We start from the raw sequence: 26,840 nt of genomic DNA, 5'->3' as shown, positions 1-26,840 counted from the left end.
AGGTGTGTGTGCTTTATTTAACTCTTATTATTTATGCCTGCAGGACCGAGCTGTTACCTCTTGAACCCAATCTTTCTAGCCTTCGGCTGTGTAATATGTACTGACTCCCGACCTAGTTTCCCGTATCATATATACTACATATATGTATCTCTGTCCAGGATGCAGCTCGTATCAGTTGTCTAACTACCAGGTACCTATTTACTGCTGAATGAACAGGTGCATTATGTGAAAGAAACGGCCCATTTCTCTCTGCCTCGGCCAGGAATCAAATCCGAGCCCTTAGGAGACTACGACTCCCGAGCGCATTCCACTAGGCCGTGAGGTCCTATGTGTATATACTTACCTATCAGGGCCTATGGGGCATGAGGTCTAGCACTTTATGCCCCACCGACTAGGAGTGTACCTGTTGTGTTTCAGGTCACCTAGGGAGGGAGAGGGAAGGGGGAGGCGGGGGCGGCAGACAGGGAGGGGAGGATGAGGAGGTTGATCACCCTCAGCCTGTCCTCTGGGAGGAAATCTGCTCAAGGGAATGAATTGGAAACAACTACATAATTTATTTGTGCTATTATCTACTCTCTCTCCATGGGTAGGTTAGGTTAAGGTTTGGTTAGAATAATACAATGTGTTATTGACGATAATGTGAAATATGGAAATTGAGAACTATTTTATTGTGCCATTGAATTCCATTTTCTCCATATACTTTTCATATTTAAATCAACGATTTCTATGACATTAAAGTTATAACTTGAGAATAATCTCTGCTTACAACAAAAGGTCATTTGTCAATTTACATGTAGACTATTGCTGGAACTATAATATGTTTTTAGACCATCACAAATATCTAGATAACTATCCAGATGATTTGAGGGGGGGGGGTGTTCTGAAGGTAATGGATGTGTTCTGAGGACGGGCTGTTGCTGTATACAGGTAACCAAGGAAGTTGGCTCAAACTTTGTGAGGAGTCAACATCTGGTAATTAATCACGATGTGCCAGGTAGCTCAGTGGAGAGTCTGCTTGCTTAATGGTCACAATGCTGAACAAGATTTTGAAACCAGAGATTTATTAAATATAATTTACTCAGATATATTGATATAATTTACTCAGCCCTTGACAAAAATGAGTTTCCGATTGGACTCTTCATTGACCTGAGAAAGGCCTTTGATACTGTTAATCACAATTACCTCTTACGTAAACTCCATCATTATGGAATCCGAGGCCATACACATGGACTACATCCAATCCTATCCTAGTGATAGACACCAATGTGTAGCCATCAATAATATAACCTCTCCCACTCTACCAATAACCGTTGGAGTGCCAAAGGGCAGCATTTTGGGACCTCTCCTATTTCTTATATACATCAATGATCTGCCTAATGTCTCTAGCATTCTGAAACCTATTTTGTTTGCTGATGATACTACCCTCATCTACTCTAACCCCAACCCACACACACTAAATAATGTTGTTAATAATGAACTAAAAAAAGTCCACTTATGGATGTCAACCAACAAACTAACACTTAACATAGAAAAGACCTACTACATCTTATTTGGAAGCAAATCTACAAATGCAATTCAGCTTCAGATAGACAATGTAAACATTAGCAATAAAAATGATGGAAAGTTTCTCGGCCTATTCCTAGACAAGAGACTCAACTTCAGTACCCACATACAACACATAACTAAGAAAGTCTCTAAAACAGTTGGTATACTCTCCAAAATCAGATATTATGTACCTAACTCTGCTCTCATCTCTATATTATGCACTAATCTATCCCTATCTTAATTATGGTATCTGTGCATGGGGTTCAACCACTGCAAACCACCTCAAGTCCATCATCACCCAGCAAAAATCTGCTATCAGAATAATAACAAATTCTGCTTTCAGACAACACTCAGCCCCCTTGTTTAACTCCCTAAACATGCTAAACATAATCTCACTCCACAAATTCTCTTGTCAATTACATTTACAAAACCCTGTTCTTAAATGCAAATCATGCTTTGAAACTCTCCCTGGACAGATGTAATAGGACCCATTATCACCACACCAGAAATAAATATCTCTTTGATATCCCCAGAGTCAAACTTAATCTGTGTAAACACTCTATGCAAATAAAGGGACCCAGTATATGGAACTCACTCCCTATTGAATTGAAAAGCTGTCCAACTTTTGCGTCATTCAAAAACAATACAAAAAAGTACCTAATTTCATCTTCATAGTTTTTTACCTTTTGCTTTAAAATTGCTGCTGTATCTATTGCTACCCAATCTCCCAATCTTTATGTACCCAATCTGAACATCTTTATCATTGTGATCATTGCTGTCTTCTTATATGTGCTGTCAATCTGCTGTATGGTGTCTATTAATCTTGTTTAAATTACCAATCAAGCTGTCATTGTAATCAATCAGAGCTTTAATATACCAATGTGCTTTAATATACTTACTAATCTCTCTCATCTCATTTTTTTTCTTGCAATGTATTTGTTATCATTTTATTAATTCTGATAGAGTTTACCTACTTAAAATTATCTGTTAGATTAAGGACCGGCCCGAAACGCTGCGCGTACTAGTGGCTTTACAAGAGTGTAATTACTGTACTATGCTATGTATTCTCACAAATCCAATGTACTTTCTTGTATATAAATAAATAAATAAATAAATTAGAGAGTATGCAAACGCGCGAGCGCACTCGCGCTACAGGAAGCCTGTACATAGGATTGCCGAGGTCCCCCTCCCACCAACCTTTCCCAGGATACAACCCAGAAACCAGACACCTTGTCTAACTCCCGGGTATCTGTTTACTGCTAGGTGAACGGAAACTGCCCAACCCTCTCTGTCCTGCCTAAGTATTAATTCCGGGTGCAATGGTGGTGAGCCGAGAACGTAGACTATTTTCCTACAGTTGTGGCACTAGAGGTGGGAGCTATGCATGATAATGCCTAATATAGCCTAGGCCCAATTATGCATGGAACAGTATTTAATAATATTAATTCGTGCTAGAAACGTTTTATTTATTTTGAGATATATACAAGAGTTGTTACATTCTTGTACAGCCACTAGTACGCGTAGCGTTTCGGGCAAGGTCCCTGGAATACGATCCCCGCCGCGAAGAATCGTTGTTACAACCAAGTACTCATTTTTCTGTTGAGTTAAACAGAGGCTACAGTTAAGGATTGGCGCCCAGTAAATCCTCCCCGGCCAGGATACGAACCCATGACATTCCTTATGTGCATTCTTGTATATGCATAAATAAATAAATAAATAAATAAATGACAAAGCGCTCGCGGAACGCCAGGCGAGTTATTTGTTACACGGTATGACAAAAATATAATGTGTGCGTCTTTGGCGACCACCAACACTTAGATGAGCATGACTAAGTTTTGATGGTCTAGAAATTGGAATAAGTTTATTGAGAGATAAATAAACACAAAGGGATGAGGTAGCTCAAGTCATTCTCACCACCTTCTTGGTCACACTCGCCATCAACTGTTCCAGGAGACGAAGATACAGTAGTGTGAGGACATTGTGACATACTAGAGCAGTGTTCCATTTATAAGGGTCTTCTTCCGTGTGGTGAGTTCACGCTGGTGTTGGGCGAGTTCACGCTGGATGTGGGTGTATGTCCATGTTAGCCACAACGCAGTACGATCCGATCACTGCTACTATCAGCTACACAAGGGTGATAGCCCCAGACCTTTAAAGCTGGGAGGGTGAATGAGGCCGAGCGCTGCCGCCATGAATGGAAGCCGTGTGTGGTGTCTTCAACGAGTCACACCCTCACATCAGACAGTCGTGCTGGCCGCCAGCCACCTGCACCGTGTGTGGGGGTGTGTTTTACACGCTAAATTATGTCGCATCCCTCCACCACCCACAACCCCAGCAGTGTTGTAATGTAGCAACCTCCTCCCCCCAACAGTGTTGTAATGTAACAACCCCCTTCCCCACCCAACAGTGTTGTAACGTAGCAACCCCCTCACCCCCAACAGTGTTGTAATGTAACATCCCCCTTCCCCCACCCAACAGTGATTGTAACAGTAGCAACCCCCTCACCCCCAACAGTGTTGTAATGTAACAACCCCCTTCCCCCACCCAACAGTGATTGTAACAGTAGCAACCCCCTCACCCCCAACAGTGTTGTAATGTAACAACCCCCTCCCCCACCCAACAGTGATGTAACAGAGCAACCCCCTCACCCCTAACAGTGTTGTAATGTAACAACCCCCTCCCCCACCCAACAGTGATGTAACAGAGCAACCCCCTCACCCCCTAACAGTGTTGTAATGTAACAACCCCCTCCCCCACCCAACAGTGATGTAACAGAGCAACCCCCTCACCCCCAACAGTGTTGTAATGTAACAACCCCCTCCCCCACCCAACAGTGATGTAACAGAGCAACCTCCTCCCCCACCCAACAGTGATGTAACAGTAGCAACCTCCTCCCCCACCCAACAGTGATGTAACGTAGCAACCTCCTCCCCCACCCTAACAGTGATGTAATGTAGCAACCTCCTCCCCCACCCAACAGTGATGTAAGAAACCTCCCCCCCCCCACCCAACAGTGATGTAACAGAGCAACCTCCTCCCCCACCCAACAGTGATGTAACAGAGCAACCCCCCCACAACAGTGATATAATAGAGCAACCCCCTCCCCCACCCAACAGTGATGTAACAGACCCCCCCACCCAACAGTGATGTAACAGACCCCCCCACCCAACAGTGATGTAACAGACCCCCCCACCCAACAGTGATGTAACAGACCCCCCCACCCAACAGTGATGTAACAGACCCCCCCACCCAACAGTGATGTAACAGACCCCCCCACCCAACAGTGATGTAACAGACCCCCCCACCCAACAGTGATGTAACAGACCCCCCCCCACCCAACAGTGATGTAACAGACCCCCCCACCCAACAGTGATGTAACAGACCCCCCCACCCAACAGTGATATAACAGAGCAACCTCCTCCCCCACCCAACAGTGATATAACAGAGCAACACCCTCCCCCACCCAACAGTGATGTAACAGTAGCAACCCCCCCTCCCCCACCCAAGTGTGATGTAACGTAGCAACCCCCCTCCCCCACCCAAGTGTGATGTAACGTAGCAACCCCCTCCCCCACCCAACAGTGATGTAACGTAACAACCCCCTCCCCCACCCAACAGTGTTGTAAGTGTAACAACCCCCTCCCCCACCCAACAGTGATGTAGTGTAACAACCCCCTCCCCCACCCAACAGTGATGTAGTGTAACAACCCCCTCCCCCACCCAACAGTGATGTAGTGTAACAACCCCCTCCCCCACTCAACAGTGTTGTAATGTAACAACTCCGTCCCCCACCCAACAGTGATGTAACATAACAACCCCCTCCCCCACCCAACAGTGATGTAACAGAGCAACCCCCTCCCCCACCCAACAGTGATGTAACATTGCCACTACCCCCCCCCCCCTCCCTCCAAAAATCTTGTATATAGGTCTGTAGAAGGCCTTGTACACTTTACAGGGTGGCTAGTCCACCATGGAGAGAATGGATTAAAGCTTGTCCCCGTTTCCTTCCATGTACAAGGTTTGCCTCCCCTTCCCTCCCACCCCCTCCCCCTCATTCCTCTACCGAGCATAAAGGGCACATCTCACTCCCCTCAAACACTGGCATCACATGCTCGTAATATAGGTGGGTCTCCCTTACCTCTCAACCACTGCAGGGACAATTATCTCCTCATTCTCTCTGTAGGCACTCCTGCCTCCCCTTGTAGGCATGTCTTCTTCACCTGTTAGGTTTACTTATCTCTTGACACACGAGGGTACAGGTGTCAATGACTTCTGACTCCTGGCAGCAGGTTTAGGGGTCTCCTACCCACAAATCATCTTAGGGAGTACCCTGCTAGTGTTCTCCTGGTACATGAGTGTCCAGTCTCTTTACAACTAGGTGCCCAAGTACTGCTACATGAGGCTGTTTTGAGCTATATCACAGAGAACTGTTTTCCAAATACAACAGTAATTGTATACAGTATTTGTACTATTGTTTAAGTTTATTTGTACTGAAATTTGGTCCAGAAATTACTTTACATTTCTCAGTGACGAGTGGAATATTGAACATGTCGGTGGGATGCACTTTTCGTGGGGTGGGTTTTGTGTGTGTGTGTACTCGCCTAATTGTACTCCCCTAATTGTGCTTGCGGGGGTTGAGCTTTGGCTCTTTGGTCCCGCCTCTCAACCGTCAATCAACTGGTGTACAGATTCCTGAGCCTACTGGGCTCTATCATATCTACATTTGAAACTGTGTATGGAGTCAGCCTCCACCACATCACTTCCTAGTGCATTCCACTAGGAATGTGATGTGTGTGTGTAGATATGTAATTCTCCCCACTTAAATTTTTCCATTATTTTGCAGTTGAAAGAAGTCGTATGACTAAAACTTAAATCCTTCCAGATCATTCAAACTTCCATTGGAGTAGATTCCATTTGATCAGTTCTCTGCTGTAATTACTGCTGTTACTTGTGTATTGGAATAAGATCTCATTGTAGGTTGTTCTGAGGCTGTTATGATATCAATGCTCATAAATACGGTTGTTGTTCTGTTACGTAATTTACACCTATCTTATACTTTTAGTAATGTTTTGATTTTGCTTACAGTTGTAGAATGGGTGACTTTGCCATCAGTCTTGGTGTGAACATCATCCGAGCGGGAGTGTGCATATATGACATAATCACCTATCCTATATATGCTGTTATTCAGCAGCCATGGAAAGAAAGAAAATTGATGAGACGTATAAGGGTGAGTTTCCCACACTAATCTTTTACTTAATACATTTACTTAATGTAGCACAGGATCAAAATACAGATACTGTAGTTTTTTCTGTCTTGATGGATTTTTTTGAGCAGATGGGTTAGGTAAATTATTAAGTCTTCTTTTAGAATATATTATTTCACCTTGCAATGAGATTAATAAGTACTGTATGTCTAATAGTAATTAATACAGTACAGTGTATCCAACACTGACTAGCTGTACGAAAATTCTCAATAAAGTGTGGTACTGCAGCCTACGCATGTATACAACCAGGTGGAGAATGTTGACATTCTGTAATGTCAGGATATTACAGAATATAAGTTACCTTTACTGTATTGCATTTTTCTCTTAATGGTAGCTTTGGCATTCACCCAATAATACAGTAAGTAAAATGCAACAAGTAACTACTTCAGAATATATTTCCACTATGTACCTATATATATAAAGAATCTTTACATGTTTAGCTCGCATTCTTTAGGCAACTGAACAGTATTTTTCTCATTAAAGTCGTAAGCACTATGTAATGTGTATACCATATACATTTTTATTTTCTTTAGGCTGAGCAACAACCTGTGTCAGAAGGATTGTGCTATCATAATGCTGATCCACTTAGCGAGTTTCAACTGGAAATTCGTAAGGCCAATATCACTACGATTGAGCGTGCCCTTTCCTATGCTTGCAAAAAACACAGTGGCAAAAAAGCACTTGGAACCCGACAGATATTGCGAGAGTTTGAAGAAGTTCAAAAGAGTGGCAAAGTGTTCAAGAAGGTAGGTAATTTTGGGTGGAAGAAGAGTTCTGTTAAGCCATTTCTTCATTTCCACACTTCCGATATCATAAGTTACATTGAATCAATACTGTGCCTGGTTGTCACATGTATTAATAGTGACTTGTTCAATTTTCTTCCTTATCAGTGATGCCTTATTTCTTGTGAAAATATTAATCCTTGTTTTGGTGTATTTACTATTTGTGTCTGCAGAATTGAGCTATTAGCTCTTGGACCCCCGCCTTTCTAACCAATCTACAGTATTTCCTCTTATATCTATTAAATATATTTGTAACACACGCACGCACACACACAGGAGTCATGACCTGCCAATGGGAGCGTCCTCTGGGGTACTCAGCATCTCAAGGTCAAGACCATTCATCCAGAAGAGTTTTTTTTAGTTAGGCGAGAAGGTGGTGGAGGCCAAAACCATCAGTAGTTTCAAAGCGTTATATGACAAAGAGTGCTGGGTAGACGGGACACCATGAGCGTAGCTCTCCTCCTATAACTACACTTAGGTAATTACACACACATCCCCGGGAGACAGCCTATAGCAGCTGTCTAACTCCCAGGTACTTACTGCTAGGTGAACAGGGGGTGAAAGAAACTGACCCATGTATTTCCGCCTCGGCCGGGAATTGAACCTGGGCCTGTAAGACCAACCCCCCAAGAGCTTCTCCACTCAGCCTCCAGGCCCCTAGCTGTCCACTCAGGCCACGAAGTGCATCTGCGTTTAAAATCTTTCTGAAGATACTGCCGATTCAGTAAGATATTACAGTAAATAAACTAAAGAATCGTAAGAACCAAATATCAAAGAACTCGTACTGCTGGCCTGGGTATCATAACCCTTAAATTACATTCCATTTGAGTGCAGATATAAATCTAAACCCTGATTTCTGACTTTGGTGGAAGCCTCGGGAACCATAGAGGATTCATTTGAATCTCCAATTACAGTGCTTTTGACCATGCCGTGGAATAGTTTTCTAAGGCGGGTGCTTGGGAGTACCCAGAGCATAGGTTCAAATCCTCCTCGTGGCTCCTACTGATTTTCTCATTGATAATCTCGTTAATATTATTTCTTTGTGCAGCAATAATAATAATAATAATGAAGGTGAAGGAAAGATACAATGCATGTGTAATTGTATAATTTAAACCAAATTTTCAGATGAAACCTACATCCTATATCAAGGTGCTGTTAAACAATGTTTTAACATTTAACAAATTTTTCACCTGAAAATTTGGCTTAAATTATACTCCTACACATGTATCGGATCTTTCCTTCACCTTCATTCCAACACTACAGTATTGCAGTACAATATTCAATAATAATAATAATAATAAGTAATGGTAAAGTCTTCTCACAGACATAATAACATAGGATAAAAACCCACACTTGTATATTTGTGAAATTTCTGTAAAGAATTACTCCAAGTGTTTTGCACTCTCCTGCATGCTTTGTCAAGGTCTGTGTGTGTGTGTGTGTGTGTGTGTGGTTAGGACAAGACTTAATCTCAGCGACTAATTCTTGAGGTTAGTCGCTGAAACTAAGTCTCTTCCTAACTACATATTTGGACCTTGACATAGCACTCGTAAGAGTGTGAAAGATTTGGTGTAATATTTTATATAAATTTCACAAATATACAAGTGTAGGCTTTCATCAATAATAATAATAATAATAATAATAATAATAATAACAACAATATGAATAATTTCAGTACTCTGTAATATAATGTCGTCTTTTCAGTACACAGACAAATAATATTTTCAATTAACCTTGGGTAAATGTGCTGATTTCCAGCTCTTCCTCCCTTCCATTCCAGCTGTTGAAATACTGTCCATAATCTGACTTTTGGAGTACTTATTCTACAACTTTATTTAAAACTCTAATAATTATATTTTACTTTTTTTTAATTTATTGACACTCCTGTTTAAAATACATAAAAGTTTTATCTTTACAGTATGAACTTGGAGAATATTCTTGGCTCACATACACTGAAGTTGATGAGATGGCTCGAAATTTTGGCAAAGGTTTGCGTGCAGTTGGACATCATGCCAAAGATAATATTATAATATTTGCAGAGACAAGAAGAGAATGGCTAATTTCTGCTATGGGCTGCTTCAAGCAAAATATTACATTGTGTACTTTATATGCTACTCTTGGAGATGATGCAGTTATTCATGGTATTAATGAAACTGAGGTAAGCTTTGTAAAAGTACAAGCTTAATATGGTTGTTAATATAATATATCCTACATTGTTGACTAGCATCACTCTGAGATTAAGTTGTCTGTTATTCATCAACTTGAAACTTCATATCTTGGCATATGTCAGTAGAGTCTTCTACATATGAATTGTCTTCGGGTTCTAAAGATATTACACTTCTTGGTTACTTCACCTCCTCAGACCTCTTAAGTTACCCTTATCAAGAATGCTCTTCTCACATGTGAACTAGCACTTCTTGAATTAGAAGCCCCATTCAACAAAGAATGTGAATGACAGGGTAGATCTACATTTATATCCTGATGTCATTTATAAATGACATCAGGATAGACATCATTTATACAAATAACATAACAGGTCCAACAACTGTTGCCACCCAGTGTAACCATTACTACCCCTTGCAACTATCACTACCCCATGCAACCATCGCCACCCCATGCAACCATCGCCACCCCATGCAACCATCGCCACCCCACGCAACCATCGCCACCCCACACAACCATCGCCACCTCATGCAACCATCACCACCCCACACAACCATCGCCACCCTACGCAACCATCGCCACCCCACGCAACCATCGTCACCCCACGCAACCATCGCCACCCCACGCAACCATCGCCACCCCACACAACCATCGCCACCTCATGCAACCATCGCCACCCCACACAACCATCGCCATCCCACACAACCATCGCCACCCCACGCAACCATCGCCACCCCACACAACCATCGCCACCTCATGCAACCATCGCCACCCCATGCAACCATTGTTCATTGTCAATAATAATAATAATAATAATAATAATAACCATTCCACACAACCATTGCTACCCCATGCAACCATCACCACCCCACCCAACCATTGCCACCTCATGCAACCATAACTTCCAGTAGATAAACTAAAATAGCCGTCTTCCTGTTACTGATTGGTTACTGTGTATCAGTGTGAAGATGTTATGTAGCATAATAGGCATATTAATATACTCCCTTTAAATTCCTTTCCATGCATAGCCATCATACACAGTTTGAAGTATTTTCCCGTGTAGCTAGGAAAATAATTTAATAATTTATTAATTCAGTATGTTGTTTTTCCAGGCCACTCATATCATTACATCTCATGATTTGCTGCCCAAGTTTAAGGTCCTCCTCAGTCGGTGCCCTAAAGTGACGCGCATTACTTACTTCCGTGATCAGCTCAAACCCACTCTTGTTACTGGCTACAAGAAAAACATTGAATTCACTTCCTTTGAAGAAATCGTTAAAAAAGGAAAAGCAAGTGACTTCTCAGGTTTGTGAAGATATAATGAGCTGGTAATTGCTAAAAAGTTAAGGCAACTACAATGGTAATCATTCAGACTTGTATAAGGCTTATAAAATGAGAGCTTTTCATTAGTAAAATATTTAATAATTTTAACCCCTAAAGTGTGGCTATGGATATACACACACATTTTGCTGAAGTGCAAAAAATAAAACCATTCCAATTTTTTTTTCTTATAGAATGCTTGATTTGGATGCAAAATGCAAGAAAAAGGGGCAATAAAGGGAGTACTATACTAGTACAGTATTTATACATATACTGGTTTGCTGAGATGTAAGAGTTTATAGGGTGGCAAGCCCGGCCAGGTCTGTCAGTGCCAGAGTACATTATTAACTACTGTATGAGGATAATGTATTAGGCTCATGATGAGTGTGTGTTTATGTAATTACCTAAGTGTAGTCACAGGATGAGAGCTACACTCAGGATATGAAGTCTTTCCATTATTATTTGTCATATGATACTTTGAAACTACTGATGATTTTAGCACCTACTGCCTTCTCACATAGTTTGTCTCAACTGTCTACCACTCTGTTAGCATAAGAGAACTTCAAATTTGTTTTCATCACATTTGTTTCCTTAGTTTGAATCTGCGACTTCTTCTTAAAGTCACGTTTCAAGAATTCCTCTTTATCAATTTTGTCGATTTCTGTTGCTCTTTTGCAAGTAGTGATCATATTGCCACTTTTTCTTCTATCTTCTATCATAGGCATATTTAACAAATCTAGCCTCTCCCTGTAGCTCTTGTTTTTCAGGTCAGGAAGACATTTAGTAGCACGTCTTTGCCCCTTTTTCAGTTTATTGAAGTGTTTCTTGAGATATGGGCATTATACATCTGATACATATTCCAAATTTGGTCAATAATATTTACAGATGCCATAAGGGATAATTGGAATTTTATACCGTGACAATTACCAAATTGTCTTTGTAACATTTGTGATAACTGCATTTGCTTAATAAGCAATCATGAAATGACAGCAGGATTTTTTCTCTGGTCTAGGTAAAATCCACTACATTCATATAGAGCTGTTATATCCATATTGTCATCATTGGTATAAAACCCAGACAATAATAATTAAAATAAACGTATGTTGATAACTGTGTTACCCCATGATCACTATACAACAATAACTGCACTTTAGGGGTTAATTTATCATACCCTTGATTGCGGGATAATTTTTTTATTTCACTGCTTTTAATATAAGATAAGCTTACTTTTGTTAGTTTAATTATTTTATTATTAATTGCAGCTAATCAGGGGACTTCTGAGGGCCCAGGAAATTGATTATCTTGAGTTTTTTGGGGAAGGGTTGGAGACTATGCGAGTGGCATTTCCTGCTGCAGTAAATATCTAGCAATCAAAGAAACATTATAATAGGAGAGAATACTATAGGAAGGTAATACAATTTCCATTAAAGGAATAGAAAGAATTGTAGATCACAATAGTCACAGCTGATTGTAGAGTACAAAAGTGAGAGAAAAACTAAATTCTGTTGCTATTAATATTTATATTGGGCAAGCTTGAACTCCATTTCGCACATTTGCTCACAAGTAGACGATTGTCTTGATATAAATATATATAGCGTGCTCTATCCCAGATGAAAATGCTGTAGTTTGTTTTAATTACTGTAGTTAATTATGTCTTTTGTCTTTCATAGATATGCTACCAACTCCAGACGACACAGCCATCATAATGTACACCTCCGGCTCAACTGGAGCTCCTAAAGGGGTCGTGTTATCGCATTACAACCTTGTGAACTCTATCATTGGTTATGCTGTAGGACTTGGCATAAGAAAGGATGACGTTTATTTGGCTTTCCTTCCACTAGCACATGTCCTAGAACTCATGGCAGGTTAGTGAGATTATTGTTCGTACTTTTATTAGTATAAGTGCTGTATAAATAATACAAGGAAGAAAGTGGCTTAGACAACTGTAAGTGCATGTACTGCAGGTTACCACTTAAAAGAAACTATTGGCTCTGGTCTTGTTTTATTTATATGCCACTTTTCTTTTTTTCCGTTCTTGAGCAGTCAACCACATTGTTTCAGGAGTCTGCTGTATTAAAATGCCTTATTGTTTATTTTACGAGCAGAATTTTAAAATAGTGAAGCAGTTTAGTGTTATTGTATCTTGGAAAGTTTAATCTTCATATGGAAGATGGTATGTTTTAGAATAATTTTTGTATTTAACATAACTTATTCACCTAGTAGAAGCTGGTTAGATAATGAGGAAAACAGACAAGCTCATATGAAGGTATTAAAAAGACTCAATAACTCTGTATCAAGTTCAAAATACAAGAAAGAATTAACTTCTGTAATGAGGTATAGTATTAATAATTTTCACCTTAGTTTTTAGATATTGTTACAGGAGCAGAGTAAATTCTAGCAAGTGACTCATTGTTTTAGGCTCGGGTAAATAAACGCAAACAGTGGAACTGTTATGCAGTAAGTTGCCATTCTATTAGATTCAAACTACATTTTAAATTTCTTTAACAAATGAAGAATAAGAAAGTTTTGTTAGAGACACCGAGAAATTTAGCACTATCTATTTAAATGATATCCTATATGTTCAATTTAAATACGTACAGTTTGTTTAATATGTATTTCAGCAGCATCCAACACTGAATTGTGTAATTACCTAAATACTTGCCAAAGTGTAATTATCTAATTACCAAACTGGTAATTATTTAGGTAATTACAAAGTGTAATTATCTAAGTGTAGTTGCAGAATGAGAGCTATGCTCATGGTGTCCCATCTTCCCAACACTCTTCGTCATATAATGCTTTGAAATTACTGACTTTTGGCCTCCACCACCCTCTCACTTAGCTTTTCCAACTGACTTCCACTCTCTTTGCAATAGAAAACTTTTGAATATTTTTTGGGCACCTTTGTTTCTTTAGCTTTTATCTTAAGGATTATCTTGAGATGATTTTTTGGCTTAGCGTCCCCGCAGCCCGGTCCTCGACCAGGCCTCCTTTTTGTTACACATCCCAAGGAAGCAGCCAGTAGCAGCTGTTTAACTCCCAGATACCTATTTACTGCTAGGTGAACAGGGGTATCAGGGTGAAAGAAACTCTGCCCATTTGTTTCCGCCTCCGCCGGGGATCGAACCCGAAACCTTAGGACATAGAATCCCAAGCGCTGTCCACTCAGCCGTAAGATCCCTTTTAGCTTGAATCGATGACCTCTTGTTCTTGAGGTTGCTGGTTTCAGGAATTCCGCTTTGTCAATTTGGAAGATTCCTGCTATTATTTTGTAAGTTGTGATTTTATCACCTCTTTTTCTTGTACAGTATCTTCTAGTTGTGGGATATTTAGTGCCTCTAGCCTCTCTTCATATCTCTTGTTTTTCAGTTCTGGAAAGCCATTTTTGTAGCATGCTGCTGCATCTTTTCCTGTTTATTGATGTGCTTCTTGAGATAAGGGCACCATACAACTGCTGCATTTTCCAATTTTGATCTCACAAGAGTCATAAACAGTTTCTTTAGTATTTCACCATCCATGTAATTCACTCAGCCAACCGAATGTGCGCGCTGCGTTTTTATCGCTTAAGCGTAAAAACAAAAATGTGTATACTCTTTTTACTCTTCTGACCTTAGTTCTCATGCTACGTATTTCATTTTGGTACCAACGTGTTCACAATAAAATTCTCTAGAAGAACATTAGTAAAATAAGTCACGAAACATATAGGGATACCAGCACCAAATAAATAACTACGTAGATGACTCGCCGTGAGCGCCCATCAGCAATAAAATGTTTTTACTCTTGGGATTGTAATCACCTCCACACTTGTTCTACAGCGTTAATTTTGGTATCAATGGACTCGCAATGAAATTCCCAACACGGTGATATGAATATAAGCGTATAATAATGATGCAGCCCGCCCGCAAGAGTGTGGGAAGTGGTGAAATTGTTACCCGGTATCGGTGACGGGACGACGCACGGCGCTTTGAAAGTTTATACTTATTTCACTCTCATGACATTAATTTTCTATGTACGTCATTCATTTTTATGTCAATGTGTTCGCAATAGAATGTTCTATGTGCCCATAGGTAAAAAATATCAACAAAGCGTAAGTTAGAATAGCGACAAATATAAAACAACGCTGGAACATATCAGTGAGCGTCAAACACACACGAAATATTTTTACTTTTGTTATGTTTGTCAAGATTATACTTGTTGCACACAGTTATTTTTGGTTGTATATTGATCGGAATAAAATTCCCTAAACAGACATATGCATATAATACATGATATGGGGGAAGAATTACCAGTATAAACGGCTAAAGTCACCCACCTGCAACCCGTTTGGGACAAAATACCATTTGATCGAAGTTATCCACACCTTTCATGAACTTATTGTACCATGCAGCCTAGTGGTGAGAAAGAGAGCCTCATAGCGCGCAGTTTGAAACAAACCCAAAGTAAATCGGATAAAAATTGAATTTTATACAAATATTTTAAAAGTGGACATAACTTTATGTCCACTATGCGTTTACGTTAGACGAAACCGAACGCGCCGGCGCGTCCAGATAGCGCGAAAGTGTTAAAAGTGGTACTAAAGATGAAAAGCTTAGCATACGCTGATCTTGTAATGTTATTCATGTAGTCCTCTGGTGATACTTTACTATCCAGAACCATCCCAAGACCTCTCTTATTGTCTGAGTTCTTTGATGTCTAGCCACACAATTTGTAGGTTGTGTGTGGCCTGTTTAATGAACATTACTAATGAATACGACAGGTGTACTGAACCATGTGGTACTCCACTAGTAACACTCCTCCAGTCAAATATATTGCATCTGATTACTGCTTTTCATCTTTGTCAGAATTTTTTTAACCATGCCAGCAGTCTCCTTGTCACCCCTCCAGCATGTTCCAATTTCCAAAACAATCTTTTGTGTGGGACTCTGTCCAAAGCCTTTTTTAGGTCCAGAGTTACACAGTTGTAGAGTTAGCCTCCATGCATACCTTTACAATGCCAGAGTAATTATATCGGTCAATCCCTGCATCTCAATATCAAACTTTCCTTGTTCACATCTTGCTGCATTTCTCTTCATTCTGCACTTCTGCCTCATTCCTAGACAGACAGTGGCAAAGTTTAAATAGATTTATTAAACTTATGATCAATATGTTTGGTTAAAAAAGGCGCAGATTTATTTTTTAAGGTGAGGCTCACAGTTGGAATCAGGAAGAAACACTTGATTTTACAGAGTCTATGATGATGATGTTTGGCGTGCCTATGGGATACTCCACAGCTTTAACAATGACAGACAGATCCAGCAAAATCAAACGTGGCACCATGGGAGACTGCTCTATTCTCAAGCCCACCATGATGGCTGTTGTACCTGTAAGTTGCTTCATGTTAAATTCTGCAAATACTTTTGTGCAGTAGTTGTAATAAAGAAACACCTTGGGACAGGCTATATGGTACTGATAATCTCTCTGTTAATTTGCTGTAATTCATTTCATGTACTTGTAAATATCCAAACTATTCCCTGCAAGTTTTTATTTTTATTTTCACCTTGCTCTTTATGTACAGTTAATCCTTGATCGCATCTACAAAGGCATCCTGGAGAAGGTAGCATCTCAGGGACCCTGGCTAACAAAGCTGTTTGACTTTGGTTTGGAGTACAAAATGAACTGGATGAAGCGAGGCTGGGAAACCCCATTTTGCAATTGGTAAGTGTTTTCATCATTGTATTAATTAAGTACTGTATCCCTAGTAGGAATAACTTATGATTTTATGTTTCTGAACTATATTACTTGTTACTTTAGGCTAGATCCTGCTGGTCCACTTTGACATTCAGTGCTCTGACAATCGGGGCACTGTGACATTCCATGTCGATGTAGTGGGAATCTTTTCAAACCTCCTCACCAGATAACACTAGTATAAGGAAAACCTGGGAGAATTTTCAGTTCAGCCTGGATTGATATCAAGAGGAATCATTCACTACAATAAATCTCTCTAAGTATTACTCGGCATCAGAAAAAGCAGGAAAGCGTGCTCCTGGATGGCTCGTCCAGTTGTTACTGCCAATCACCCCAAGTATTTACCTAGTTTTGCTTGCGAGAGTTGAGCTCTGCTCTTTTGGCCCACCTCTCAACTGTTACTATTAATTTTTTTTTTTTTTTTTTCAAATACACACACAAACCCCAAGGAAGCAGCCCATAACAGCTGTATAACTCCCAGGTATCTATTTACTGGTAGGTAACAGAGGCATCAGGGTGAAAGAAACTGCCCATTTTGTTTCTGCCATCACCGAGGATCGTACCCGGATCCTAGGATTATGAGTCCGTGTGCTGTCCACTCGGCTATCAGGCCCCCTGGTCCCAGTTTCGACATCCACATGTCAGTAGAGTTCTTGTACTTGAGGCTCTCCCCACCTTTCTTTTATTATGACTGTTTTCCTGTACACTTCTGGTTTGAAGTGATGAAAATAATTGAGTTAAATGACTTGTGTATATTCTTAGGGATGTTTATTTTGCTGTGCAATTAATTTGTGCTATTATTGGATGTTTTTTAGGTGCGAGTATATACTGTACTTTATTGTGATCTCTGAATTTTGTGTCCGAGTAGCTTAAAAAAAAGTTTGTAGCTTCTGCACCATTGGATAAAATGAAACGACAAAAATGTTTGGAACTCTTAGCATATCTAGTACTGTACAACAATAAGAAATTCAACCATGAAAGGAATTTTTACCGTATTCTCCTTTTAGAATTTAACACTACAGTACAGTATAATACTTCCATTTATCCTGGGATATAGGTGTTAGTGCTTACCTATCGGTTCTTATCGCTGCCATCAAGGGAGAAATTTAGGTCTTTAACCCTTAGGCCGCTAAGGGCGTTTTGGCCTTCAACACCCACAGGCTCAACAGAAAAAAAAAAATAAAAAAAATTCTTTCGTCTTATAAAAGTGTTCATTTGTGTTCCCTGATCACGGGGAAAAAAAATCATATATGGCATATTTTGGAATTGTTAAAATTATTTAAATTAAAAAATTATATATGGCATATAATAGGGCGGGAAAGTGGCAAAAAAAAGAGGGGTTGGCAGAGCAGACGCCAGACGAGGTCTGCTCTGCCCCAGCTGTCAGGCAGGAGTTGCCACAAAGATATTATTACCGAATTATTTCAATGTCTCTGATTGATTTTTTCTTTGTTTTTTGTAGTAATATTATTCAATAGTGTGTATTGTGTATATATTTATTTAATAAAATGTGTGAACCATCACTGTACTCAAAATTATGGTGTGCATATTAGTGATTCAATTTTTATGTTCATAAAGCAAAAAACAAATAGTTTTGCTGTTATTACACTATATACACAGGTTATATATAAGTATCTGCATGTTTTGTTCACCATAACGAACCACTAAATTGGTATTGTGAGTCAAAAAACAATGAAGAGTGGCCGCCACACACCCCACCACTCCCTCCCTCACCTCCTCACTTGCCCACATACTCCTCCCACCTTACTGTTTTTGCTTTTATTCACTATACACGGATGTTATATATAAGTATCTACATGTTTTGTTCACCATAACTGTACATCTAAGCTTGTATGGCGTGTTCAGGCAATAAGAGACATAGCTACACACACACAGTCAGCTGGTGGCTGCCACCCTCACTGGTTCAAGGCCAGAAGCACTAATATTTCTCACCCAACAATACTGTTTGTGGTGTTATTATGCTATATATACACACACATTATATGTAATTATCTACATGTCTTATTCACCATACCTGTACAAATAAGCTGGTATGGTGGCCAAAGACCATAGTGGCCACCAGTAAACAACATGACATGTCATGCAGACAACGCACCTCCCTCACCAAAATGGCGCCTCCCAACGTACTCCTATTGCTGTTATTACACTCTATACACACGTTATATATAAGTATCTACATTTCAGTTCACCGTAGCAAACCACTAAGCTGGTATGGTAAGTCCAGTCAATAAGAGGTGGCCACACAGTCAGAAGACAACGCCACCTCCCTCTCTTCCTCAGCATTACTCCTCCCACCATGGAGCACAGCACTAAATATCACCACACTCCTGCTATTATCAGAATCCTGGTCAGTTTTATCACAGTCAGGGGTCTTCTGCAATACTATCATTGCTAAATAATGGCATGTACATATATATTTTGACATTTTTAGGCGACGCTGTGGTCACAAGCTGAACAGCGGTGCCGTGAGCTCATGCTGCGTGCGCCAGCCTTGGTGGCTCACTCAGTACTGAGGCTCTCACACCCGGGAATGTTGCCCACGATTTTTTTTCTAGGTTGTGTCTGTTAACTATGTCGTGGCTGGACTACAGCTGCCCCCATCCCTCGGGGGGAATTTAAAATCGTGCGCTAGAGCCTCAATCGTGTATATATGTAATGTGCGGTTTCGGTAAACTTACTCCCATCATCTATATATGTATTGCACGGTCTAAGGGTTAAGGCCACTAAGTACAAAAGGCCTCCAAGCCTTTTGAACCTAGTGCCTAGTGTTTTTTTTTTTTTTTAATATCTCGACATTCAAGTTCTATATTGTATCTTGAAGTTACGGGTGGAAGTGAAGTTCATGATCACCCCTTTCAGTGCTGCCCCCACTTGCTGACCACCTGTACAGAGCACGAGTATTTCCTCAACTTTCTACAGCTCTGTTACATTTCCACCATTCACCAATGTCCTCTTGTATTTTCTGTCAGTTTAAAGAGTCTGTCTGTGTTTATTACCATCATTATTTTGTATATATTGATCATATCTTCTCTGAACCTTCTTTTTCTCGAGTTGACCAAGTTCCCTTAACTGATTTTGATAACTTTGATCTCTTAGTTCAGGCTAAGACCTCTGGACATTTTAAATCTCTTTGTGCTTTGCATGACTTGAATTCAGAGTCAGTGCTGCAAATTTTAGAATTGGTTTGATATAGGCTATGTAGATTCCCATGGAACAATTTTTGTTTATATGTCATTCTTTGGTTCATGTGTGTTTAATTGGTTTTGAAGACCTCAGTGCACCAGAGAAATTTCTTTTGAGAAAAACAAAATTAATATGCAGAGTCATATTCATGTATTATTCAACATTGCTTATGTAGTGTTTATATCTATCTTTCTTTCTTATTCAGGTTTGTGTTCAGGAAGATTCGTGCATTATTAGGAGGAAGGCTGCGTATAGTGGCTGTTGGAGGGGCGCCGCTTTCTCCCGAGACACACGACTTTGTACGAGCGAGTCTCGGTGTGCCGGTCTTACAGGTTTGTAGTAATGTTTATTTATAAGTCTTGCATTCAACAGTCCATTTCTAATACAGTTGGAACAAGTTGCAACAAAACTTGTTCCAATAAATTACTGCCTAAGCTGCATAAATTTTGATCCACTTAGAATCCCCTATAATTGCACAGGCATTTAGTGAATGTGATATTGTCTACCCAAGTCTTGTCTGGTTACGAGTATTCAAATTATTTCAACCAAATGTTTATAAATACTGTACTGGATATAAAATTATTAAAGAAAACTCAAATATTTCAAATTTTTTTTACAAAAAATATTATCACACAATAATGACTATAGTATACAGAATGCTGTACTGTAAAAAATGAGGAATAAAGTACTAAAGCAGATCAGATGCCAGGTACAGGCCCTGTATGGCCTAGTACAGGACAGGTACAGACCCTGTATGGCCTGGTACAGGACAGGAACAGACCCTGTATGGCCTGGTACAGGACAGGAACAGACCCTGTATGGCCTGGTACAGGACAGGAACAGACCCTGTATGGCCTGGTACAGGACAGGTACAGACCCTGTACCTGTATGGCCTGGTACAGGACAGGTACAGACCCTGTACCTGTATGGCCTGGTACAGGACAGGTACAGACCCTGTATGGCCTGGTACAGGGGCTATTTTATTTCTAAGTATTACATTATCTTCATTTTCATTCCTTATAAAGATATATCTCATAGCAGCAGCCATAGTGCTGAAGATTGTGAGAGAAAGTAGAAATTTGTATCCATTGAGCAGAAAGTTTATCTGAAAGCCAAGTGTGGACACATTGAAAGCAGTGAAACCTACTAAACATTCAAAATAGAACAAGGGGGGCTAATTAATGCTTATAGGGATTTGTATACATATTGTGCCAATTTCATGCAATAACATTAGGAACATAGCTTAGAGACTGGTAGAAGGTAGGCACCATAGCCTGCTAACCCTTTCACTGCTAAAAATAACTCTGTTGAACAGTACTTTGATTAGATTTATGAATTATACTTTGTTAAAATTACTGTCAAGTAGTAGAGAAAAAGTTTGAATTCAAAATTTGAATGCTAAAAAGTTTTTTTGCTTTTATATTGTTTAACATTTTAATCAAATTAATCCAAAGTATTTACACTTGCTTTTGTGGTATGTTGTTGAAGGGTTAACTCTAAAATCACGGAGTGCATTTTTTATTACTGTATTTGGCATATGGCAACATAAATGTAATATGTAATTTTGAACTTACTCAGGGGTATGGCCTGACTGAGTCGTGTGGGTGTGCGACACTCATGGACCAGAATGACATGTCCACTGGTAAAGTTGGTGCTCCTCTGCAAATATGTGATGTTAAACTTGTTGACTGGGAAGAAGGGAATTATAGAATCACAGATAAACCAAAGCCTCGTGGTGAAATTATGATTGGTGAGTATGAATACTGAAGTCTTAAAATTGGGTCTTTGTGTACTGTATATAAAAGCTCTTTATATATGTACCGTATATAAAGGCTTTTTATATGTACTGTATATAAAGGCTCTTCACATACATATAAACTTTTTATGTAAGATATAAATGTAAGATATACTTTGTATCTTTGAAGCTGACTTCAGGTAACACTGAAGAAGATGGGAATTATGGTTGAATGAAAGTATTGTTTATGTAGTACTATACAGCACTCCTCCAAAATTTTGTTCAGGATGTGTTAAAAAAAAACATTACTGGTACATAACTATAATATGTGAAACCCAATTTAAGTACACTGTAGGCTGGCTATATGGAAAAATTGGGTTGCATTCCAGTTGCTTGAAAAGGCTCTCTTTTTTTTTTTTTTTTTGTCAACTCATTCAACAAACCTCATATCTGCACAGTATTACTAAATTCTGCTATGCAGTCACAAATACTGTGCATAATGCCATGAATGTCACATGCATAATGCATGTGCATATTATTTAAAAAGTTTGTAAAACACTAGAAAAGCATTAGATGCCATAAGATTTAATTGGTGTGTATGGCAGCCTGGGGTCAGCTAGTTCTATACCAGATTCATAGACCATCTTTGAACCTTCATTCAACCTTGTAAAACATGGAAAACCACCCCTAAAGTTTTAAAATTACATGTAAATGAAAAATCATCTAACTGTGAAACCACATTATCTGATACCAGAGGTTCACATTATATGAACACTCATCCATCTGAACGTCATCTTAAGTCCCCTTTCGTGCATGAAATTACTAACTGAACCTGCTGGAGCTTCCCCAGTATTACGAGCTGTGTGCTAAAACGTTCACACAGCAGCCACCTGGTGGAGTATTGTACACAAATGTCCTCATGACCTACTGGGAAAGGGGTGGGTATGGTCAAATCATACACAAGACTTTAACAGCTTATTTTCGACTGTTAAAACTGTACTGTATGTATCACTTGGTTAGGATGTATTAGCTTAGTTTACAATGTGTTAGGCTCAGTTGGGTTAGCTTAGGTTTTTGGGTAAGATTAGGTTAGGTTACCTTAGGAAATTTTAGAACCTAAAAGTTTATTTGGCAAACTGTCATGAGTAATTTGTTTCTGAAGACCCAGTTTTCTCATACCCAGACTAGAGACACTGTGCTTTCTGTAGTTTCATTGAGAAAAATACCATTAACAGTGGCTGATAAGAGGAGGAAGTGTAATAATTTACCAATGCCAAGGAAAAGGTAACCCATTACCTTAAAAATGAAGCTAGACATTATTAAGCACTCTGAGAAGGGGTGTGAAAAACCAACACAGATTGAAAATGTTTAGGGGTGTGAACTGTGCAATAATTAGGACAGATACTTCCAGCAAAATGATTCACAGCCAAGCTACTGACAGAGGCATTTAAGCTGGTAATTGATGCCTTGGCAATTTAGGAAGAGCAAGAAGGCGATGCTGAGAGACATCAAAATACCTCAAAGATGTTTTGAAATGGCCTTGCACTTTACAAGCAAATTTACGTTGAGAGAAAGTTGTGCAAAGTGCTTTGAGAACATATTCTTCTTGGCCAAAAAAGTCTCCAGCTTAGCAATCGCCTCTCAAAATGTCACCTTCAGTTGCCTAAATAATCTTCAAGAAATAGGCTGACCCAAAACCATTGATTTCTGAAGCATCTAGTGACACTGATAATGACCCACAGATATTTACCACCAACCTATCATCTCCCACATCAAATGCAGCCAGTGACACTGAAAATGACCTGCCACCTTCTGGTGCTGATGCATCGCCACTCTCCACCGATGATGCATCTCCATCTTCAGTCATCTTCTCCAGTAACTAGATCTCTTCATTCCTCAAAAACAGCCAACTTTGACAAGCAGGATAACTCCATTGTTCAAGGCAAATAATATGTTGTGTTTTGTGTAAGTCCCCAAATTATTGGTTTTGTGATGATTTCCAGGGAGAGCCCCTTGTGGCACCCTGAAGCTATTATACTTGTATAGTGCCAAATTACAAGGTGCCATCAGTCACGGAGCTCTTATTTAGCCTACTGGGGGACCACAAGCCAGAACCTGGCCCCCTCAGAGAGATGTAGGAAGCAGTGGCATGTACAGTGTCAAAAAATACCTTGTGTTTTTTATATTGGTTTTACTAACTCTGTTGGTATGGAGTTCTTAATATAAATAGACGTCCCTCTTATGTTACTTGTGGCGAAAAGGTGAAACCATTTATAGCCATTTAATTTCAATAAGCCTTCATTCCTATTCCCTGTCTCCTGGAGGGCTTATTTCTAATTCCTCATCAATCTCATTTCCCATCACATAACAATGAACATCTGTAAGTCTGTTTCTTAAACCACTGACATTCCATGACAACATTTTCAGTCTAGAGTGATGCATTATTAAAATATTCACATCCTGTAAAATATTCACTTTTTAATTCATCCCTAATAAGTTCACTAATAGCCATTCATTGTATAATATTTCCCACCCTCCTCCCAATTTCACTGGTAAAATCAACATTGCATTTCTCGAGTGTGTTTTTCAGGCACTTGACAGTCCATTATTGGTCCCACTGATTCCTTTATTTTATTTATAATTAGAAAGTTATTCTTTCAATACAACTACCATCACTTACACATCACTTTCCTTCATTTCATCACTCATTGTTTCACTATTGCCCTCAACTACTATTTCCTGACTTTTCTTCACTACTGTTTTGTTGCTTTCCTTTAACTTCACCTGAATGTTTAAATTTGCCTCAATGAACTTGGTTCTCTGCCCAAGATTTCGTGGGCACTCACCAACTTGCTTTATTTCAGCTCACAAATCCTTGGCAATACCATTACGGCCATCTTTCTCAGCCCCAGTAATCATTTCTCTCATCGACACTGTTACTGCCGGAGTCCTGAGTGCTGGTATGGCTGCTTATTGCTGGACCCTAACGAATTAAAGACAACTCTATTGTCCACGCATTCGTCCAGTTCGCTGGTACTGTTTTGTGCAGACTTTTCTGCTGTTCCGGTGTCTGAGTAAGAGCGCTTTCCTGCTCTGTAACAATCTCTGGCCAAGGAACATCCATACTCGGCCTCTTGCTATACACAGCCAAGCTGGCATTGTGAACACCTCCACAGTTGCAGCACTGGGGGACTATTTTCTCATCCAGCTGAAGTTTGTTTCTACACACATTAGAGAGGTGACACATTTCACAGAAATGACATAGTTAACGGCTCCAAGATTTATGTTCTCATCTGCAGCATTTCAGGCATATTATGGGCTCTTCACATACTGGTACTTTGCCACTTGTCATTCCTGTGGCAAGTGGTAGTGGTGTATGTAGTGTTACCAAGTGGAGATCTGCTGCATGGGCTTCTCCATCAGAAGCTGGCATGCCACGTCGCAATGGGAAATTTAAGGAAGACTGCCCTCATCTTGCAATGTTCATGTCCGCATTATGCGTAGTAGGAGATCTTCATCTAGCCAATAACAGTTTTGTTGGTACTAGGATACATGTCCGTGGTGTTGGTTGCACTGCCAGAACAGGTGTATTCGTCTGGAGAGATGATTCAGACTTTGTGCCACAAATTCCAACATTTGATCCTGCAGATGTTAGGGTTACTGACCTTTTCCCTTATACTGAAGAGAACATGAGTGAAGTGGACTATTTTATGGCATACTTTGACAAGCCACTCATGGAACATGTTCAGGAAATGAACAGGTATGCTGCCAAGCTCATTGGAACCGAGGGTTTATCATGATATTCACAATTGCAATGTTGGAAGAACACAACGGTGCCAGATCTTTGTTTTTGTCCTCTGGTTGTTTCTCAATTACCATCTCGTGCCCAATACTATCACACCTATCGTTCAGCATTGGCAGAACCACTGTTGCTTGCATTTGGTGTTGACACGCATTGTTTCCCCAAGTTCTCATCATACTAGCTTGGTGCTCTCCTAATAAATTCCTATTCCTTTCATGCATTTTGTGATCTCTCACCTGGTCATGCTCCTTCTGATCTGCCCTGATCTATTGACTGGGTTTTAGTTTTTCTCTCCTTGTCTCGGGTTTCCAGTTCCCATTCATCTCTTGATATATTTCTCAAGGTTATCTTTTTTGTTGGTTTTCATCTCCAGCTGTAGGATTGGGGAGCTTCAAGCTCCTCTCTGGAGGTATGGGTTCAGTTATTTTGACCCTGGTGGGTGGTTTGTTCATTTACAGCCTAACACTTTTTTGGTGAAGAATGAGATTCTGGAGGAGGACCTTTGGTGATTGTTGGTTCAGTATTCTCCTAGCAAGTATAAGAAATAAGTGGAAATATTTCTATAAGAAAAGTGGAAATCTTCAAGAAAAAACAGCACTTCTGCAAGAAGTGCTGGACCAACTGGGTTGTAGTGGATGTGTGGGCCTGTGGGCCACTCCAGGCAACCACCTGTTGGACCAAGTTCTTACAAACCAACCCAGGCCCAGGGGAGTAGAACAACTCCCAGAACCTAATTCACGTGCCTGTTGGCCACCAGTTATGCCTCGGTGGATTCCTTGTTGATTGATCCTTTTGCACTGGTCCCCTGTTCCAAGGCTCGCATTGCTCAGGTTATCCAGAGTGTTGTTAAATCTAGTCAGCCTGTGGTCTGCTCTCTAGCCCATGATGATGGCAAATATGCTGCTTTGGCTTTGGTCTTCTTCAACATGCCTTGGGGTGATATTAGTGCTCCAGGATTCTGGCAGCCTGATATGTATTGAGTCAATGTTTCTGGTTCCAGTTGATCATGTGTTGCTTTGGGGTGTCTTCCCCAGCCTGGGTTTTCTTCTTCATCCTAGTGCCTGCCATCTCTCCTCCTTGGTAAGTCTTTGTTCTCTGTGGTTAGTAGCTTCAGGGAGTCATTAGGCGCTTTCCCAGAAACCCAGCATTAAATGTAATGAAATGCCTCTTTCTGGAGGAGCCCCATTGACACCCTGATTATTTCTTCTCTACAGGTTCATTGGTTCATCACTGGGTTGTTCGTTAACAGCTGGGGAGCTGGCTGAGGGTTGGGCCTAGGTCGCCTGATGATTGTAATCGGTACTA

General features: G+C 40.1%; 1 protein-coding gene across 4 annotated transcripts in view; it reads left to right on the top strand.

The window, feature by feature from the left end:
• The window catches only part of Acsl (Acyl-CoA synthetase long-chain), an 84,358-nt gene that overhangs the window by 46,768 nt on the left and 10,750 nt on the right, over positions 1–26,840 (top strand). For all 4 annotated transcript variants that reach the window (XM_045757727.2, XM_045757724.2, XM_045757728.2 and 1 more), the window contains exons 2-10: positions 6,631–6,772; positions 7,342–7,554; positions 9,509–9,748; positions 10,866–11,058; positions 12,744–12,938; positions 16,296–16,432; positions 16,625–16,764; positions 20,204–20,330; positions 21,577–21,748. In XM_045757727.2, the coding sequence (XP_045613683.2) occupies positions 6,638–6,772; positions 7,342–7,554; positions 9,509–9,748; positions 10,866–11,058; positions 12,744–12,938; positions 16,296–16,432; positions 16,625–16,764; positions 20,204–20,330; positions 21,577–21,748 (1,552 nt within the window). In that variant the 5' untranslated portion in view covers positions 6,631–6,637. The remainder of the gene's footprint in view (positions 1–6,630; positions 6,773–7,341; positions 7,555–9,508; positions 9,749–10,865; positions 11,059–12,743; positions 12,939–16,295; positions 16,433–16,624; positions 16,765–20,203; positions 20,331–21,576; positions 21,749–26,840) is intronic.

Source organism: Procambarus clarkii, chromosome 67, assembly GCF_040958095.1.
Source record: "Procambarus clarkii isolate CNS0578487 chromosome 67, FALCON_Pclarkii_2.0, whole genome shotgun sequence".
Classification (NCBI taxonomy): domain Eukaryota; kingdom Metazoa; phylum Arthropoda; class Malacostraca; order Decapoda; family Cambaridae; genus Procambarus; species Procambarus clarkii.
This window is presented reverse-complemented; position numbering and strand designations above follow the sequence as displayed.